Raw genomic sequence first — 19,383 nt, 5'->3', positions numbered from 1 at the left:
CCTTCCTTCCTTCCTTCCTTCCTTCCTTCCGTTCTTCCTTCCTTCCTTCCTTCCTTCCTTCCTTCCTTCTTTCCTCCCTCCCTCCCTTCCTTCCTTCCTTCCTTCCTTCCTTCCTTCCTTCCTTCCTTCCTTCCGTTCTTCCTTCCTTCCTTCCTTCCTTCCTTCCTTCCTTCCTTCCTTCCTTCCTTCCTTCCGTTCTTCCTTCCTTCCTTCCTTCCTTCCTTCCTTCCTTCCTTTTTTCCTTCCTTCCTTCTTTCCTTCCTTCCTTCCTTCCTTCCTTCCTTCTTTCCTCCCTCCCTTCCTTCCTTCCTTCCTTCCTTCCTTCCTTCCGTTCTTCCTTCCTTCCTTCCTTCCTTCCTTCCTTCCTTCTTTCCTCCCTCCCTCCCTTCCTTCCTTCCTTCCTTCCTTCCTTCCTTCCTTCCTTCCTTCCTTCCTTCCTTCCTTTTTTCCTTCCTTCCTTCTTTCCTTCCTTTCTTCTTTCCTTCCTTCCTTCCTTCCTTCCTTCCTTCCTTCCTTCCTTTTTTCCTTCCTTCCTTCTTTCCTTCCTTTCTTCTTTCCTTCCTTCCTTCCTTCCTTCCTTTCCTTCCTTCCTTCCTTCCTTCCTTCTTCCTTCCTTCCTTCCGTCCTTCCTTCCTTCCTTTCTTTCTTCTTTCCTTCCTTCCTTCTCCCTTCCTTCTTCCCTTCCCTTCTTTCCTTCCTTCCTTCCTTTCTCCCTCTCTCTCCTCCCCTTCCTTTTTTTCTCTCTTGCTCTCTTCCTTCCTTCCTTTTCCTTCCTTCCTTCCTTATCCTTCCTTCTTCCCTTCCTTCCTTCTTTCCTTCCTTCTTCTTTCCTTCCTTCCTTCCTTTCCTTCCTTCCTTCCTTCCTTCCTTCCGTTCTTCCTTCCTTCCTTCCTTCCTTCCTTCCTTCCTTCCTTCCTTCCTTCCTTTTTTTCCTTCCTTCCTTCTTTCCTTCCTTCCTTCCCTTCCTTCCTTCCTTTTTTTCCTTCCCTTCCTTCTTTCCTTCCTTACCTTCCTTCCTCCCTTCCTTCCCTTCTTCCTCCCTTCCTTCCTTCCCTCTTCCTTCCTTCCTTCCTTCCTTTCCTTCCGTTCTTCCTTCCTTCCTTCCTTCCTTCCTTCCTTCCTTCCTTCCCTTCCCTCCTTTTTCCTTCCTTCCTTCTTTCCTTCCTTCCTTCCTTCCTTCCTTCTTTCCTCCCTCCCTCCTCTTCCTTCCTTCCTTCCTTCCTTCCGCTTTTCCGTTCTTCTCCTTCCTTCCTTCCTTCCTTCCTTCCTTTCTTCTTTCCTTCCTTCCTTCCTTCCTTCCTTCCGTTCTTCCGTTCTTCCTTCCTTCCTTCCTTCCTTCCTTCCTTTTTTCCTTCCTTCCTTCTTTCCTTCCTTTCTTCTTTCCTTCCTTCCTTCCTTCTTTCCTTCCTTCCTTCCTTCCTTCCTTCCTTCCTTCCTTCCTTCCTTCCTTCCGTTCTTCCGTTCTTCCTTCCTTCCTTCCTTCCTTCCTTCCTTCCTTCCTTTTTTCCTTCCTTCCTTCTTTCCTTCCTTTCTTCTTTCCTTCCTTCCTTCCTTCTTTCCTTCCTTCCTTCCGTCCTTCCTTCCTTCCTTCCTTTCTTTCTTCTTTCCTTCCTTCCTTCTCCCTTCCTTTCTTCCTTCCTTCTTTCCTTCCTTCCTTCCTTTCTCCCTCTCTCTCTCCCCTTCCTTTTTTTCTCTCTTGCTCTCTTCCTTCCTTCCTTTATTCTGGCCTTCTTCCTTCTTCTCTTCCTCCCTCCTTCCCTCCTTCCGTCTCACCTTCCTTCCTTCCTTCACTCCTTCGTTCTCTTCTTCCTTTTCTCCTTCTTCTCTCCTTCCCTCCTTCCCTCCTTCTCTCCTTCTCTCCTTCCTTCCCACTCTCCTTCCTTCCTTCTTTCCTTTTTTCCTTCTCTCCTTCCTTCCTTCCTTGGCTTCCCATGTCAATTTCTCTTCCTGGGTTGCTGTGAGTTTTCCTTTCTGTCTGGCCAAGTTCCAGAAGCATTCTCTCCTGATGTTTCACCCACACCTATGGCAGGCACACTCAGAGGTTCTGAGGACTGTTGGAAATTAGGCAAGTGAGGTTGATATCCCTGTGGAATCATGCCCAGGGTGGGAGAAAGAAAGAACTCCTGTCTGCTTGAATGTTGCAGTTGATCACCTTCATTAGCATGGAATAAGATTCCCCCGGGCAGGAGGCGGCCAGGCTTTGAAGCTGCAAGGCCATTCAATGCTAATCAAGCTGGCCAATGGCAATATCCATCCCCACTTGCCTCCAACAGACAAGAGTTTCTTTCTCCCACCCTGGACATTATCCCACAGGTATATAAACCCCACTGGCCTCCAGGATTGCCTCCTCTTTCTCTCTTCTCTTCCTCTTCCTCCTCTCTTTCTTTCCCTTCAAGGTTTTCAAGTTTCTCTTCCTCCCTCCCTCCCTCCCTTTTTTCTTGTCTTCAGGACTTCTGTGTGCATCCCCCCCCTGTTTTCCTTCCTTCCTCTTTTCCTTCCTTCTTTACCTTCTTTCTCGCCTACAGGACTTCCATGTGAATGTCTCTTTTTCATTCTTCCTTCCTTCCTTCCTTCTTTTCTCTTTTGCATTTTCCCTCCCTCCCTTCCCTCTTCCCTTCTTCTTGCCTGCAGGACTACCCAAGACCTTCCTGCACATGTTGTGATTTGTGAAAGCTTGTGCCGAGAGAGATAGCTGTGTCTCCGTTCCCGCCTTGAGCGGATTCCCGGGCCCTCTCCCGTTCTCTGGGTGCGGAAGGCACGGACTCCCTTGCCAGCCCCAAAAATACCTGACCTATTTTGGGTGCCTTCTGAGAAAGTGCTGAGCTGCCTGGGCCTTGGAGGGAGCTGCCTGGATGCCGCAAAGGCTGCCCGGCCTGCTCTGCTCCCCGAGACCAGCCTTAGAAGCACCCCCGCGGTCGGAAGAAACTCCTGACCCTTTCCAGGTTCAGAAACAGCCTCGGTGTGCATCTTTCCCACACCAGAGGGAAGAGAAGGCATGCATGGAGACATGGGTGCCGTCTTGACTTCGAATCCTAACGTCTTGAACCTATTCAGCTCTTATAGTTCGGAGTTCAACCCGTCTCAATGGCTGATCAGTCCGCTCCACACCAGGCTTTCAAGGAGCTCTCCATGGTGCTGAATCGTATGGCAAAAAGAGATTCAGCACCACGGAGAGCTCCGTTTGCACACAGACCCAAAGTGAAGCTTGGACTCAAATCCCGTGTGGATTCTCCCTTCCGCTGGCTTTCTTTCAACGCTGTATTTAAATTCCCGGAGCGGTGGTATCTTCTTGCGCGTGTCGTACATCACGCAACCATCAGCCTTATCGTCAAAGGAGTGAGCCTTTTATGGCCCACCTTTGACATCTTAATTTCAGCTCCGCTTAATGATTAATTCCGGTTTAGGAATGCCGATCCAGAGTTGACCTCGTGGCCCCGGCTGTCAACCCGAAGGCCAGTTTTTCACAGGTCCCATCTCCCAGATCTCCCAGTCTCCAATGTCTGAACCAGTCCAGAATTCAGAACACTCTTGGTCCCAAGTAGTTCAGGGAAAGGAGGCTCAATGCGTACTTTTTGGACACAGACTTGTTTCAAGGTTGGAGAGGGGCGGATTCCAGAGAATCTCTGCTGCTTTGCACTGATGTGAGACATGGGTGCAAATCATGCACCACTCCGGATGCTATGGGATCGCAGCTCCAAGGAAGTTGTGCTTGGAGAATACTTGGAATGGTGTCACCCGTGGCCTCACCCCAAGGGCCGGTCCCAGCTCATGGAATCAATGGGGCTGGAGTCAGATCTCTCTCTGGACTCCATGGGTCAGCTCTTGTGGGGCTAGCGGTTGGCTTTCGGCTGGCGTTTTCCCCTTTGCGCTCGGCCAAAGATCATTTGGAAACCCATTTCCTTTTGAGGTCTTGCACTCATTGGTTCCTTGCAAAGAGAAGAACTGTAGGCATGGATATTTGCTCAAAGTGAACAGGAACTGGGAGACTAACTGGTCCTTTGGGGTCCAAATCCCTCAATCTGGACACTATAGTCCGATTGATGCATCCTAGAATTGCATTGGGCGTTTTGCTGCAGACTCACACTGTCGGCCTATGCTCACCTTGTGCTCTACTGAGACTTCTAGATCCTTTTCACACGCACTGTTTTCAAGGCAGGTGTAGCGCATCCTATATTTTTATATGCCAAAGTTTGTTTTCATTGCGCTTTTTCTTGTGCCTAGGTCACATTGGGAGGCCCACAGCGGTGTCGATCGATGTGGGTGCCGGGCCCCACCTTTTAGCGGAGGGCTCCATGCTGGGGCTTGGGCGGCTGTCATGCTGAAGGCGTGGGCCTCCTGATCCTTGGCGGCCTGGCTCTCCCGAGGTGCCCGCTTCTCGACCAGCCATGGGAAGCTGCTTCTCCAAATCCAAGCCAGGTGAGTAAGCCCACCTGCCTCCGCTCCACCGTCTTCCTCAAAGTAGGTCAGTTGCCCCAAAGGGCCTGCCGGGAAATGTTAATGCTCGGGTCCTTGGACACCGAGGGATTAGGAAAGGCGGTTGGCTAATCCTCCGCGAAAAAATACAAACCCACCGGGGGTGACTTTAATGAAACGCTGAGAGTGGCGGGAGGTAATGCAAAAATAACTTTGGAATCTGGCCGGTCGGAAGGAGAGCGGTGAAGAGGTCGGCTCTCTTGCCGAGGAATTTGCAGGATGGGAATCATCATTGTGGAAGCTTAGGGAGGATCTGAACTCCATGTCCTCGTGGCACTGCGTCTCCCATCAGTTCTGTAGCAAGTGTACAGGATCGTGGGCTTTGCAGTCCTTTGCATGGCCCACGTCATGGAATCTCCATGTCCCAAAACGTCTGGAGGGCCAAAGGGACCCCAAGCCTGTCTGCAGGTCTAGGTTTGCTCTCGGAGGGAATGATGGCACAAGGGTGGCAAGTGGGCACCCACAGGGCTGTTGGCTTTACGGGGCGCTTGGTAAATGGATCTCGGGTGTAGGGTTGCAGCCTTGGGTGCCCGGCACGGACTTGGCAAAGTCTGGCACTGACTTATTCATCTCCTCGGTCGTTACTTATTCATCTTTGCATTTTCTCTGCTCTGACACTGCTCTGGAAAAAAAAAAGTGGTGGTGATGTACGCCTGGAGCACTTTCATTCCATTTTGAAACTGGCCTTTCCAACAGTCTGTCCCGATGCCATATAGAGCTCTTTATCAGTCAGGGTCAGCACTTTGAATTGTGCCCAGTCACAAACCAGTGGCAAGTGGAGCTCTTTGAATATCATACGCAATGATTTACAGCCTTTTCGGACTGGCTAAAGTTTCCCGAACAGTCTCCAAGTGTAGTCCCAGATGGAGCGCATTGCAGTAATCCAGATGGGTAGACATATTTATTTATTTATGTATTATTTATTTATTTAATACATTTATATCCTGCCCTTCTCACCCCAAAGGGGACTCAGAGTGGCTTACAAATTACATTTACATACAATATTATATTATTAGCATAGCACAATGCTGGCAATAAATTACCATATTGTACTATATCTATATATTGTAATATTATTAATAATATTACATGTAATATATAATATATAATTAATATTAATATATTAACCACTCCTGAGGTTATATAAACATTGTAAAACCACAACTCCCATAGTAGAGAGGAGTGCAAAGCGGTGCCAAACTGCATCAAACCGTGGGTGCTAATGACTTCCGTGGAGGCCGACAAATCTGCGCCGCTGAGTCCTGGAAAAAGTCAACCCAAAAGATGCACGGCTGCAGGAGGAATCCCAAAAATGTTAAGCCCTTGGTGGCGCAGTGCCAGGCTCAGGGGCCTCCGGATGCCACCTCCACCCCGAAGACAAATCCACCCGCTTTAAAGCGCATCCTCTGTCCTGGATCTGCCCCAGAGAAATCTCTTGGTTTCTCTGCCATTTGCTGAGGACGTTCGGCAGGTAATGATAAACAGAGGTCATCCTTGAGTCATCAAAGGGCTTGTTGGTTTTGAGTCCGGAGAAATGCAGCCACTTCCCATCGGGTAGACTGACTTTACAAAAGCCTTCTTCCTTTGGCAAACAGGTCCTGGCAATAATAATAATAATAATAATAATAATAATAATAATAATAATAATAATAATAATAATAATAATTCTATTTTGGACTGCCACATCCAAAATCCACAGCTAGCCAGTGTACCGGGATGGGCCACTGTTTGGATGTGCGATTTTCAGGGAACGGAGGTTTCCAGACTCATATGATGTGCCCCCAAAATGCCCAAAGAACGAGGGGAAAAATCCCACCAAACCAACCTTGAAGTGGCAATGCCCCCTTGGTGCCCGCTGCCCGAGATGTGCCATGGCCTTGCCCTCCCTCCCAGCTATAAAATCCAAATGAGGCCTATTCCCTGTGTTAACAACCTTCACTTTTCCCCTGAATTGCAGGCTCATTGGCGGCTACCGGCATGGCTCATCCTCCGAGTCCTACGCTTGTCTTATGGGAGCAAAGCTAGAAAAGGTTAAACGAGGGGAATTTGCATGCATTTGTAGGAAAGAAAAACTAACTATGTAACTTCCAACCATCCCATCTTAATAGGAACAATTACTCCTCTGCCATCCCATCTTTCCAGATGCATTTACAATGTCCTGGTTTCCTCTCTTGTCCTCTGCTGTCCTCAGCTTCCCCCGGTTGCTGCAAACCAAGTTTGAAGTGCAGAAATAGAATGGATGGAGTCTGGTGACTTATAAAAAAAGCTAGCTTTTGCCTTCTTGACCACATTGTGAGATTTGTAGCTCAGGGAGGAGCAAGGTTGCAGGATTTTATGCGCTTCCAACAATTATGTATCCCAGGATGCCGCCCTGGCTATTAAAATAACATCAAGGTGTATAGTTTCCCAGCATGGGAGACTTTGAACCGATAAGTTTCTTAACTTCCCTGCAAGCCGATTGGCAGGCCAGAGTTTTCCTTGGACCGGGTTTGGAGAGGTTAAGCCCTTGGCCGGGGTGGCAAAGGGGCAACGCTCCCCTGGCAACGCCAACCGCACGGCTTTAATCCGTGGCACGTGACGGCCGTTTCCTGATGGGAGCATTAGGAACGCCAGCCAACTCCTTGGAAGGCTGGCAGGACTCCTCCCGGGCCTCTGCAGTGTGTTATTTCCAGCGTCGGGAATCAGCTCTGCAATTAATGGCATGCGCCTGTGTTCCTGAGGATGTGCAGAGTGACTGTGCCAAACTGGGACTCTCCCGCTTGCTCCTCTTGGCATTCGGGCCCAGATCAGTTCCCCTTGGAGCAACCCTGAGTTTTCCGTTTTCAGTTGGCACCCACTGCATTAGGCCCTCTCCCTGGTTGGCTCCCATTTTTACAGAGCTCTCCAAGGTGCTGAATCCTCACTCATAAACAGTTCTGACTAAAATCCGTAAGGGACTCTTTGCTGCCAGCGGCATTCGACTGGCACGAGGAAGTCCGGTAGCGGCGGCGCATGTAATTCAGGGGAAAAGTGATGACAGTCAGGTTTAGACGGGGCCTCATCTGAACTTTATGGCCAGGGTGGAGACTTTCGAACTCAAGAGTCCAGAGTCCAGCGCCGTCGGCCTCCTTGTCCCATCGCAGCATGAGCGGCCTGGTTCCGCGGGTGGAAATTGAGGCCGCGGGGCCCCTTTCCGACGACTTCCGACATGCCAAAGGTAACGGAGCTGGGTCAGGGAAGGGGTGGAATTGAGGGCTGTTTGGAGCAGAGATTGGGGACCAGCTGGGTTCATACCGTTGGGCACCTGCCAATGTCTGCCCTGCTCTAAAGTTCAGACTAGATTCTGGAATGGATTCATCAACCCCATGAGGGGCCGAGATGTTTGTTACCCCCCACACGAAAGGGAGGCGGCACCCGCTCCAAGCTGACCGTGTTTCCCTCCCCAGGAGCGGAGAGTTTGCCCCCGGAGGTCTTGAAAGAGTTGGCCGAGGAGCTCTCGGCCCCGCTGAGGCTGATTCTCAATAAATCCTGGGGCGCGGAGGATGTGCCCGGGGACTGGACCACCGCCGAGGCCGCCATGCCCAGGTTTAGAAAAAGTACACGCAACGAACGGGGTAAATATGCGCCCGGTCCCGGGGGCCACGGATGAACCAATGAAGGCCCAAATCGCAATTTCAATCATGGCACAATGACCGGAAGGGTGGACAATTGATTCCAGAATTGCTTCTCGATTAAGCGGCAGCATTAATTCATTCCGTGATTCCATTGACGTTTTTGCCATGTAGTGGTGAACGTTGGTGCTTCTCTGTCCCGCCTCCTTTCCATGCCAGAGGCTGCTAAAAAGCCTTCCAGCTGGAAAGAGGAGGAGGCAGAAATAGGGCAACGGTGGGCCGGACTGATGGGAAAAGCCCTTGTAAACGAGAGCTTTGCGGTGAGAAGTATGTCCGTATTACCAAGGAGTGGGAATCTGCCCCTCTTGTGCCCAATGCGGTGCCAAGCCAGAGATTCCCTGGCACTCGGGAATGCTTTTCTCCAGAATGAAAAGTCTCTGAATATGTTAGGTACGCTTTCCCATCGGAACAGAAAATGGGATCTCTTTATTTATTTTTTTGCTTTAAAAGGGGAAACAAATAGCTAATCCGCAGAGGCAGCTGAATGCGCCGTGCCCAAGGTGACATTTGGGGTCACAACAGGGACCCGCTAATTGGCAACGGCTTTGGCAGCGCTTGGAAGGGAGCCGCTGGGTGCCTTCCCAGCCCCTGAGCCGTTCAGCCAAGGCTCCTTTTGATCCTCTGGCCTTCCTTGTTGCCTCTCCGGGGGTGTCTTGGGGGGGCAGAGGGGCCCTCCGTGCCAGCCCGGCGACAATGGGCAAGGCCTGCATTGCCTCCAGGCAGCTATGAGACGGCGGGGGTGGCAGGTGGGCTTGGCTCACAGCGTGCCACCAAACTCCAAACCCAGCCACCCTAAAGGCCATCTAGCCCAGCCCCATTGCCATCCAGGAATACACAACCCAAGCCCTCCCAACAGATGCCCAGTTGACCTCTATTGATAGACTCAGCCACTATCCAAGCAATATATTCCACTGTCAAGCCACTCTTCCATTCCAGACCTGCTTCCCTATATTGAAGTGGGATGTCTTCTCTCCTCCCTGGAATCCACTGGTTTGTGTTCTGGTGCCAGCAAACAAGCCGGCTCCCTCTCTCCCAGCCCCTCTTTAAATACGGCGGTTTAAATAGGTCTGGAATCGGTCTCAAAATATGACGCAACGTCTGGGAGACGATTGCTCCTGGAGCGGCATTCTTTGCCAAGCCGGGCGACGTAGTTTTCTTTGGACCTTGGCCTCGAAGGGGCCGGATCCTTGGCTGGAAGAGACGGGACAATCTGGCTATCCTATATGGTTCGGCCAAAGATCTGTTTCCCAAAGATTTCCATTGAAACCCGCCTTCTGTTCGTGCCAACCTTCTCCGTGGTTCAGATTCGAAGGAGTTTGTGCCCTCTTCTGCAGTAGGAATCGTGGGATTTGTAATTTTGGGGGGGGGGGGGGAATGTCTAGCGTTGCCTTAGGAGCCTGTTGGATACAGGCAAGGCCATCAAAGTGGGATCATAATGTTATGACTGTCTATTATGAGCTCGTCCTGTGTGCCGTTTCCCCCGGCTGCCTTGAGGGCCAGAAACTTTCCCAAAATGAATGCGGTTTCTCCAGATTCCGCAAGCACAGTCTGCACCGGGATCACTGAGGGCAGCTTTCTGCCTGAAACTGGTTCCTGCCGAGATGCCTTGGAGATGGTACGTTGAGGTCTGGGCTGAGCTGAGGGTGGGTCGTTTCTAGTGCCGCAAAGGTGACACGACCCCTCCCGAGAGTCACCGGGACCGTTGCGTCCCATTCTGGGTTGCATTTTAAAAAACAAGAGGCACCCTGTCGGTTCACTCTTAGAAGACCCAGCTGAGCATTTCGTGGACAGTGAGTCAAGCCAGGGGTCAGCCCTAGGGATCCCATGGGTCGGCCCCGTTTGCCAAACCAGAAGTAGACTTCCGGCCGCTCTCTTGGTCTCTCTTTCGCAGTCGAGGTGAAGATCGAGGTGGTCCTGCCAGAGAAGGAGCGGGCCAAGGAGGAGATGTCGCCCAACGGGAAGGCCAGCCCCATCATCTACAAGGCCAACGGCACCTCGCGGCATTACCAGCTGGAGGAGCACCCCGTCGCCCTCAACCCTTACCGGAACCTGAAGGACGTGGTGGAGGCCTCCGTTTGTTACGTCAAAGACCTGGACAACGGGCAGTGAGTGTCAGATGACTTCTTCCACTCGTGTGTGTCCTTCTGTCATTTCTATATCATTGATATTGTGCATTTTATTATAGTTTCTTAACCATGGACCCATCCGTTAGCATCCGTCTCTTAAGTGCTAATATACAAAATACAGAAGATAATAATATATAGGGAGATCCTGTCAACGGTTGTTTTTAGGGCTTTGTCCCCATGTGAGCTGCCCTGAGTCCCCTCGGGGAGATGGAGGTGGCACATAAGAAATAAATTATTATTATTATTATTATTATCCTTAATGCAAAGCCATGAACCCCACACTGTACGGCTCCATCAGATCCAGAGTCAATGCATAGGATTCACTGTTGAGGATCCAATCAGACGACGTACACCTTTGTAAACGACCTGACTTGAATGGCGGGTTTCTGCAGTTCCGCAGTTGCGTCCTCCAGCTCTTTGGGACTTCAACTCCCAGAAGTCCCTTCCTCCTTGGCCACCTGTCATGCAATCTGAGAGACATCTGGAACACCAGAGTATCCAATGTGCTCAATGTGTCCGACGCCCGGTGGATGGCTCTTGCTCCTCCCCAGATGCGTATCTTCGCAGTCCACGTCTAGGGTCTCCTTGCATTTCTGCGACATAGCTGTGGAGCCATAAAATGGCAAAGCGCCGACCACGGTGAACTATCTCAGCCATTGAAAAAAAACCCCCATTTTCTCATTCTAGGATGCGAGAGGTGGATCTGGGCTGCGGCAAGGCCTTGCTGGTGAAAGAAAACGGGGAGTTTTATGCCATGGGTCATAAGTGCCCCCATTATGGTGCGCCACTGGTGAAAGGTCAGTCTGGTCTCCTCAAGGATAGAAGAGACACTTCCTAGAAATGGAAGTGGCCAGCTGGAATGATGGTGCTCCCAACCTCTTTCCCGCAGGGGTTCTGTCCAAGGGACGCATCCGCTGCCCCTGGCACGGGGCCTGCTTCAACATCGGCACGGGAGACATCGAAGACTTCCCCGGCTTGGACAGCTTGCCCAAATTTCAGGTGAGAGTCCTGCTCTCAAGAAGCTACAGATCCCAGGGTTCTCTAAAGTGGCAGAATCACTCATCTTGGCTCTGGCTATGGGGCGTTTAGGATGCCGTCGGCAACTTACGGCAGGCTTCAGGGGCCGGTTTTCCACCTTGCGACTGCTTTTTTCAATGCTGACGTTTCATCCTAGGTGAAAATCGAGAAAGAGAAGGTGTACATTCGAGCGAGCAAACAGGTGAGTCCTGGGAGAATCGTGGCTCATGTTTGCAGAGGCAGCGGAGTGGTTTGGGTTCAGAAGGCGGCCTCCAAGGTGCTGAACACTTCCACCCCAAACCCTTTCAGCACCACGGAGAGCACATGCAGCATTTTTTGTGGGGGTCAATTGACTGTTGATTGATAGGATCTCCTACCCTTGATCCTTCTCGATGGGCAAGGAATGGGTCTGCTAATCCCATGGGGGAGAGCGTTGTGTTAATCCACGCATGGGGAAGGATGGGCAGGAGGGCGTGGCTGCCTTGAATGCCCACCTCTGGGTCCCAGGTGGCCTGAGCCGGCCCCTGAGCTGAGCTTGGACGGACCATTGACAGGGATCTCCTCCACGGCCCACAGGCTCTCCAGACGCAACGGCGCACCAAAGTGATGGGCAAGTGCATCTCCCTCAGCAACTACAGCATCAGCAGTACCAACGTGCTCATCATCGGGGCAGGTATGATGGACAGGTGAAGGGTGGAGGCAAGAGCTGGGTTTGGGCCAGACCTAGACATTCCTAGAGAGAATACTACGGTGGATATGCTGTGGTCGCCTCCCACCAGGAAGTTGCGTCACTGTTCAACCCATACAACAAAGTGAGGTTTGCACAACCATGTCTGGCTTCCCACAGGTCCCGCCGGATTGGTATGTGCCGAAACATTGCGGCAAGAGGGCTTCTCGGACCGGATTGTGATGTGCACCATGGACAGGCACTTGCCCTACGACAGACCCAAGCTAAGCAAGGTTTGCATGTCCAGAGGGGTTTTCTCTTTTCCCAAGTCCCAATGGGTGCCAAGTAGGTGCAACTCAGTTGGCGTCTGGTTGTCATTTCCCACCCCCAAAGTTCCTTCCAGTCTATGTGACACCCCTTCTTTCTGAATACGCATTCACTCCGAAATCCTCTTCTTTTTCCAGTCAATGGATTCCCACGCAGACCAGATTGCATTGCGCCCCAAAGAGTTCTTCCGGACCTATGACATCGAGGTCCTGACCGAAATGCAGGTAGTGCTCCCCATGTGAGCCACCCTGAGTGGGGAGATGGAGGTGGGATAGAAAAATAAAGATTATTATTATTATTATTATTATTGACACAACAACATAGTATGACACAGCAAACAAGTTAGATATGCTGGATTTATTATTATTATTATTATTATTATTATTATTATTATTATTATTATTATTATTATTATATTGTATGACACAGCAAACAAGATAGATATGCTGGATTTTTTGCAGTTGGCAGATCGTAATTTTGTCAATGTCTATTGTTTCCAAATGCCGGATGAGATCTTTTGGCACGGCACCCAATATTAATAAAATTATTATTAGTAATAATTTATTATTATTATTATTATTATTATTATTATTATTATTATTATTATTATTATTATTATTATTATGACACAGCAAACAAGATAGATATGCTGGATTTCGTATCACAAAATCACAAGTCGAACACTTCCCAAGTGTCTAAGACTGTGTGATGTATTTTCGGATGATGCGCGCAGATCCCAGTCGGGTGGCCTTTTGCAGTTGGCAGATCGTAATTTTGTCAATGTCTATTGTTTCCAAATGCTGGCTGAGATCTTTTGGCACAGCACCCAATGTGCCGATCACCACCGGGACCACCTGCACTGGTTTCTGCCAGAGTCTTTGCAGTTCAATCTTGAGGTCCTGATAACGGCTGAGTTTTTCCTGTTGTTTTTCGTCAATGCGACTGTCACCTGGGATGGCGACATCAATGATCCAAACCTTTTTCTTTTCCACAACTGTGTAATTATTATTATTATTATTATTATTATTATTATTATTATTAGGTTTCCCATAAGGGGTTCCAATCTCAGGGTGCTGTGCATTGCGTTTAAAAAAAGATCCCCAGCAAATTTTTGCAATAAGATTTGAGCTGTAATTTCAGCTGCTTTGGATTTTCCTTTGGAAAGTTCGCAAGATAGGACTGAAGAGATAGGATCTCGATCGCCCATGTCACCGGCCCAGCTGGTTTGGCAGCGTTTGCAGTCGAGAGGGGGAAACTCGACAGTCTTGTTTGTTTGTTTGTCCCCACCCCACCCCAATAATGTTTATTAAACATTTACTTGGGGAGGAGCAAGGAAAAAGAAAAATTGGGGGAGAATAGATTTGTTATTGGGTAGTTGCATCTTTACAAATGTCTAATACAGGCATGGACAATACAGAGAAGGGGTTCCCCAAAGTACAAAGGCAAGAAGCCACTACAAACAGAAATATAATCCAAAAATATAAACTATAAGACAGTTTTTCATATATATGCTATCACCATGGAACATTCAATGTGCAGACAAGGACTGTAGAGATTCAAATTATAGTATATGATACAAAATACACGTTTCTAAACCCAAATCATCCTTGTACAGGAAAGACGAGAATTCCTAAAGCAGAATCTAAAACAGTATGTGATTATATTGATTTATACTGATTATATTGTTTTGGATTCTGCTTTAGGAATTCTCGTCTTTCCTGTACAAGGATGATTTTGGTTTAGAAACGTGTATTTTGTATCATATACTATAATTTGAATCTCTACAATCCTTGTCTGCACATTGAATGTTCCATGCCGGTAGCATATATATGAAAAACTGTCTTATAGTTTCTATTATTGGATTGTATTTCTGTTTGTAGTGGCCTCATGCCTTAATACAGGCCTGGGCCAACTTGGGCCTTCCCTCCATGTGTTTTGGACTGCAACTCCCACCATTCCTAACAGCCTCAGGCCCCTTCCTTTCCCCTCTCAGCCGCTTAAGTTCTTCCAGGAATCCTCTCTGCCCAGAGTTTTTTTTATGCTTTCGGATGTCCTTTTGGGGGGGCACTGAAAGAACTGGCGTTCCCTCCTTCCACATGGTTTCAGGTGGTGGCCGTTGACGTCAAGAACAAGACGGCGGTCTTCAAGGACGGGTTCAAGATGGAGTATAACAAGCTGCTCCTTGCAACTGGGAACACGTAAGGAACCAGAAGCTTTGGAGGCAAAGAAGACAGAGCGAAGGACAGTCCCCGGTGATGTCTGGCAAACATGGGAAATTGTGTCCCGAAACCTGTTTTCTTTGTCTAATAGGACATTTGTAGTGTCCATTTTTGACACCGAGGGCAGTCCCCAAATGGCATTTTGTGTCTTTCCAGGCCTAAAACCCTTAGCTGTAAAGGCAAGGAAGTGGAGAATGTGTTTACCATCCGGACCGTGGAAGACGCCAACCGGGTGGTCAAGCTGGCCACCAGCAAGAACGCCGTCGTGGTCGGAGCCTCCTTCCTAGGTGGGTTGGAGAGGAAAGTTGACCAAAGGGACCAACCAACAGTTGGTTCAATGGATGCAGTGAGTTAGAAAGGAATGCTGTGATCACTCAAAGCCATCTCTTGGGGGTGTTGGACTAGATGGCCCATGTGGTCTCTTCCAACCCTAAGATTCATGTTGGGACCATAAGTCCGATACAGAATCCCATCTTGGGAGACAACCAATAAATAGAAATTAACAATCAATAATTGGAAATTAGCCTGTGGGGAAGGCTCAACCTCAAGCCGGTTTGGCACTAGCTCCATCCATCTCCACCTTCTGATCTCCTTGGGACCTTCTCAAGGTTCTTCAGCCCCATCATGGATGGTTGTGTCTTCCAGGCATGGAGGTGGCGGCCTATCTCTCCGACCGGGCCCACTCCGTCTCGGTGGTGGAGCTGGAAGAGGTGCCTTTCAAGAAGTTCTTTGGGGAGAAGGTTGGCCGGGCCCTCATGAAGGTAAGCGCACGGATGGACGGGAGATGGGCTGAGAAGGTCTTTGGACGGATGCTCCGAATGTCCTCCATGAGTCAGATCTGATCGAAATAATCCTCAACCCTCTTCCTCCACTTTCGGGCAGATGTTTGAGAACAACCGAGTGAAATTTTACATGCAGACCGAAGTCTCCGAACTGCGGGAACAGGAGGGCAAGGTAAAGCCTTTGCAACCATTGCAGGGACAAGGCATTGTGGGGCTTGTGTTGTGTCCTCGGCATCTTGGGAAGCAGGTGGACATTTCTGTTGAACATGGAACAGCAATGCGGCACCATTGTGAAATCACACATTTGGGTTTCTTAAGTCAGTCACACAACGGTGCCATTCAACACTAGGGTTGACTTACTCCTTCAAGTGTATAGCTTCGTATAAAGAGATTGATGTTGCACAAGGCAGACGTCGAATGGTGGATCTTGGATTGTAGAAGGGACGCCGCGGGCTGTCTGGGTCCAAGCCTCTCCTTTCCTTGTCTCCCTTAAAGCTGAAAGAGGTGGTTCTGAAGAGCGGCAAAGTTCTCCGGGCCGATGTCTGTGTCATAGGCATAGGTGAGTGCTTGGGTGACTGGGAAAGGCCTCTGATCCTGGAAGCTGCATAGGGTGGGTTGCTTGGAGGGCAGGCTTGTCTCTAGAGCCCCCCACCAAGGATGGCATCTCCTTGACTCTTGGGAAGGTGCCACCCCGGCGACCGGCTTCTTGAAGCAGAGCGGTGTCCATGTGGACTCGAAAGGTTTCATTGCGGTGAATAAGGTGAGCCTCCCAAACACTTGACTCTTTCCCTTTCCCCTTGGGAGATCCTTGGTGGGACGTGCATTCCCCGCGGACACGTCCAACCCCTTTCCCTCTTCTTCCCAGATGATGCAGACCAGCATCCCGGGCGTTTTTGCAGCTGGAGACGCCGTGGCCTTCCCGCTGTCGCTGCGGAATAACAAGAAGGTGAACATCCCTCATTGGCAGATGGCACACATGCACGGTAGGCACCACCTCGGAAGTAGCAACATATTCGCAAACAGAAAGCCGGATGGTTAGCAAGACGGAGCATTTTTGAATGCGATAACAAGAAATCTGACTTGGGTTGTTCATGCTGTTGTTTCTCTACCTCTTTCCAGGGCGCATAGCGGCCCTAAACATGTTGGCGCATGGGACCGAAATCAGCACCGTCCCTTACCTGTGGACAGCGATGTTTGGGAAGAGCATCCGCTATGCAGGTAAGGCCAGGTGGGGAGAAGGACGACCCGTGGGCTGTATATGGCCCACTTCTTTCTGTGTCCCCAAATTAGGTTGTGTCGATAATAATAATAATAATAATAATAATAATAATAATAATAATAACAACAACAACAACTTTATTTTCGTATCCTGCCCCATCTCCCCAGTGGGATTCAATATACCGACATGGTTCCCCTCTTTTCCCCCCAGGTCACGGAGAAGGCTTTGATGACGTGATCATTCGGGGGGACTTGGATGAGCTGAAGTTTGTAGCCTTTTACACCAAGTGAGTGCTTTGAGACATATGGCCTTGAATGTCACATAGAAAAAGGGAACATACCTTTAATAAGACGATTGCGCCTTCTCTCTTTGGGAGATTGGATGAGGGACATTTCCTTGGGCCTGTTTCCTCTGAGACGGAAAGCAGATGCCTAGCAGAGCGGAGGGTGAGCCCTGGTGCAGTGATTTGGGAGGGAAAGGGGATGCGGACTGGACCCACCCAAAGTCACCGCAAGAAAGGAGCGGCTGCTTGCCAACTGGAGCAAGATGGTGATGGGGACACAGCGCCTGAACTGTGTGTTGTTCTGCCGTCTAGGAGGGTCCCCAAGCGATGGTCATTGTACAATCAGGTGACCCCCTGCGTAGAATCCTGGAGGTAACTTTGAACCGTCCTGCCCACTGACAGCTCCTTGGGGTGCTTGGCTTGGAAATTGGGACATTTGGGACACCGTTCCGGGAGCGTCGCTATTGCGGGGGCAAAAAAGAGGGCGCGCCGAGAAAAGTCCAGCCCCTCCCATGAAATTTCCCTTTGCTCCCCAAGCGCTTAGCATTTGGGTGCCAGAACGCCCTTCCCTTGACCTCTTCAGGAAGGGCCCCTTGCCCACCCAGTTGGGTTCTTGAGGTTTTCGTTACATCTCTCGCTCTTCCCGTACCATTCCGTGGTATCCGCGAAAACATCGAGTTCAGCACTATCCGTGGTTTCAAGGCCCGCAGATCAGGGGGCCTCCCTTGACTTCTCAATGCCGCAGTTCAAAGCGACGGCAAAGCTGGGAAAGTGTGGGGTGAAGGGCAATGCCATGGGGAGACTGAGTTCCTCTTGAGGGGGCCATGCCCTCCTTTTGCCCTGCCCTGTAGCTACGCCCCATTCTTCTCACTCCTCCCCGGCGGTGATGGGACCCGCTCTGTGTGTTCCGCTCTCTCTCTTTTGCTGAGTTGTGGGTGTCTATGATTATACTATCGGTTGTCTATCTTTTATTGGACCCATTGGGGAACGGTGACTTTTGTAGGGCTCTGCAGTGGTGGTTTTGCCAGTTCTTTCCACCATCCAATTCCTATCCAGGACTGACCCTGCTTAGCCTCCAAGATCAGATGGGGTCTGGTGCCTCCACCTACACGGGTTACTTATTTTCATTGGCCAGCTCAATAAGGTTTTCTAGCCTGACAGCCCACGTCCACTGTAAGAGCCAGCGGCTGCATCAAAGCAAGGCTTTTGGGGGTAGAGCAGGATGTTTCCAGCACCATCCAGTGAATGAGGCTGAAGTGGTGATGGGGTTGCTCCAGCCTTGTTGCCAGGGAGGAAGGGCTGGGAAAGTCACCCTCCTTGTGCCCCGATTGGCATCTCCGTGGGCTTTCCTCACCCAATGCAGCCGCTGGCTCTCAAGCTGGGTTTGGGGGATGTTTACCATCAACTCTTCACCACAAACTCTCTGATCTTTTCCTTTAGGAACGATGAAGTGGTCGCTGTGGCCAGCATGAACTACGACCCCCTGGTCTCCAAAGTCGCGGACGTCATGGGCGCCGGGAGAACCATCCGGAAACGAGACGTGGAGTAAGTCAATGACCCGGGGCGGAATTGGCATCTCCAGCATTTGGGGGGATGGGTTCCTTGGCTCGACTGTATGTGCTGTCCTTTAAAAAAGAAGAAGACACAGAAACAGACACCAGCTTCGATTTCTTGTGGTTTCCCCTCTGGCTTCCTCTCTCACCCTTTGTCTCTTTCTCCTTTCCCTGCGGCACGCTAAGGCTCTTCATCCGCTACGGCAAGTACGTACGCTTTGGTCCGTGTTTCGGGTTGTTGTGGATGTGAAATCCCTTCCCTCTTTCACTTGGATTGAAAAAAAAAAGGATATTGCCTCTGTTCTGGTAGATCAGGGATGAAAAAAGTGAGAGCCCTGGGCTACACGTGGCTTCCGAGTTGGTTCCCCCAGCCTGCCATTCTTCCCAATGGTCCTTTTTGGGTCTCTGATCTTGGATGGAAGCGTGCCAAAAAAGCCATTGTGTAAGCATTTTCTGGTTTGTTTCGTTTGTCTGGCAGAATCGGAGACATGTCTTGGCTAACCGGGAAAGGGTCCTAACAGCCCCAGTTTTCCAAGGGCTTGGCCATCGCTCCAAGAAGGAGATGTGACTTTGAGGAACCCGGCGCTTCTCTCCGCTCTTTCCCCGAGCCGGGCTCTTCATCTCTTGCCGTCCCAAATCTCCCATGCTTGGGAACATCCACACTGGAGATCCACCTGCACTTTAAGAAACCCCAAAGACCAAGGGGGGGGGGGAAGCATTGGGTCTGTTTTTGGGGGCCTCGCTGGATACGTACTTGTGGGAGGCACAAAGGAGCCTGCTGCCCCCACAAGAGAAGAATTCTGCCCCCTCCAAGAGCGGAGGCCCTCGTGTCCTCTTCTGCCTTTCATTGTCCTGCCCCCCTTGGTCTCCGCCTCCCCAAATCCAGCCTCTCCCAGGCATCTTGGGCTGCAGTTAACAGAAATGATGGGAGATGCAGTAGCCCAGACTGAAGAAGACTGCCTTCCCGTGTCGGTTGAAAGCCTCCGCCGACTTTGCCACATGCGTCACGAACCATCTCTTTTTCTAGGTTCTTAATAAACTAATACCACGCCGCTTTGGTTTCGCTT

At 50.2% G+C, this 19,383-nt stretch overlaps 1 protein-coding gene across 8 annotated transcripts in view; it reads left to right on the top strand.

The window, feature by feature from the left end:
• The window catches only part of aifm3 (apoptosis inducing factor mitochondria associated 3), a 21,851-nt gene extending 2,482 nt beyond the window's left edge, over positions 1–19,369 (top strand). For 3 of the 8 annotated variants that reach the window (XM_062958770.1, XM_062958769.1, XM_062958771.1), the window contains exons 2-23: positions 4,222–4,416; positions 7,532–7,669; positions 7,899–8,066; positions 10,015–10,228; positions 10,937–11,046; positions 11,139–11,248; positions 11,424–11,468; positions 11,843–11,939; positions 12,114–12,226; positions 12,398–12,484; positions 14,367–14,458; positions 14,636–14,766; positions 15,125–15,240; positions 15,362–15,433; positions 15,757–15,820; positions 15,945–16,021; positions 16,127–16,244; positions 16,381–16,479; positions 16,691–16,766; positions 18,204–18,308; positions 18,503–18,523; positions 18,795–19,369. In XM_062958770.1, the coding sequence (XP_062814840.1) occupies positions 4,386–4,416; positions 7,532–7,669; positions 7,899–8,066; positions 10,015–10,228; positions 10,937–11,046; positions 11,139–11,248; positions 11,424–11,468; positions 11,843–11,939; positions 12,114–12,226; positions 12,398–12,484; positions 14,367–14,458; positions 14,636–14,766; positions 15,125–15,240; positions 15,362–15,433; positions 15,757–15,820; positions 15,945–16,021; positions 16,127–16,244; positions 16,381–16,479; positions 16,691–16,766; positions 18,204–18,308; positions 18,503–18,523; positions 18,795–18,834 (2,124 nt within the window). In that variant the 5' untranslated portion in view covers positions 4,222–4,385 and the 3' untranslated portion in view covers positions 18,835–19,369. Of the gene's footprint in view, positions 1–4,221; positions 4,417–7,531; positions 7,670–7,898; positions 8,067–8,803; positions 9,457–9,525; positions 9,739–10,014; positions 10,229–10,936; positions 11,047–11,138; positions 11,249–11,423; positions 11,469–11,842; positions 11,940–12,113; positions 12,227–12,397; positions 12,485–14,366; positions 14,459–14,635; positions 14,767–15,124; positions 15,241–15,361; positions 15,434–15,756; positions 15,821–15,944; positions 16,022–16,126; positions 16,245–16,380; positions 16,480–16,690; positions 16,767–18,203; positions 18,309–18,502; positions 18,524–18,794 lie in introns of those variants that run through there. The other 5 variants (XM_062958772.1, XM_062958774.1, XM_062958773.1 and 2 more) reach the window with 5 other exon arrangements.
• Positions 19,370–19,383: the final 14 nt, after the last annotated feature.

The sequence above is a fragment of the Anolis carolinensis genome, chromosome X (genome assembly GCF_035594765.1).
Source record: "Anolis carolinensis isolate JA03-04 chromosome X, rAnoCar3.1.pri, whole genome shotgun sequence".
Classification (NCBI taxonomy): Eukaryota; Metazoa; Chordata; class Lepidosauria; order Squamata; family Dactyloidae; genus Anolis; species Anolis carolinensis.
Note: the sequence above shows the minus strand (reverse complement) of the source record. Positions and strands in the feature narration are given on the sequence as shown.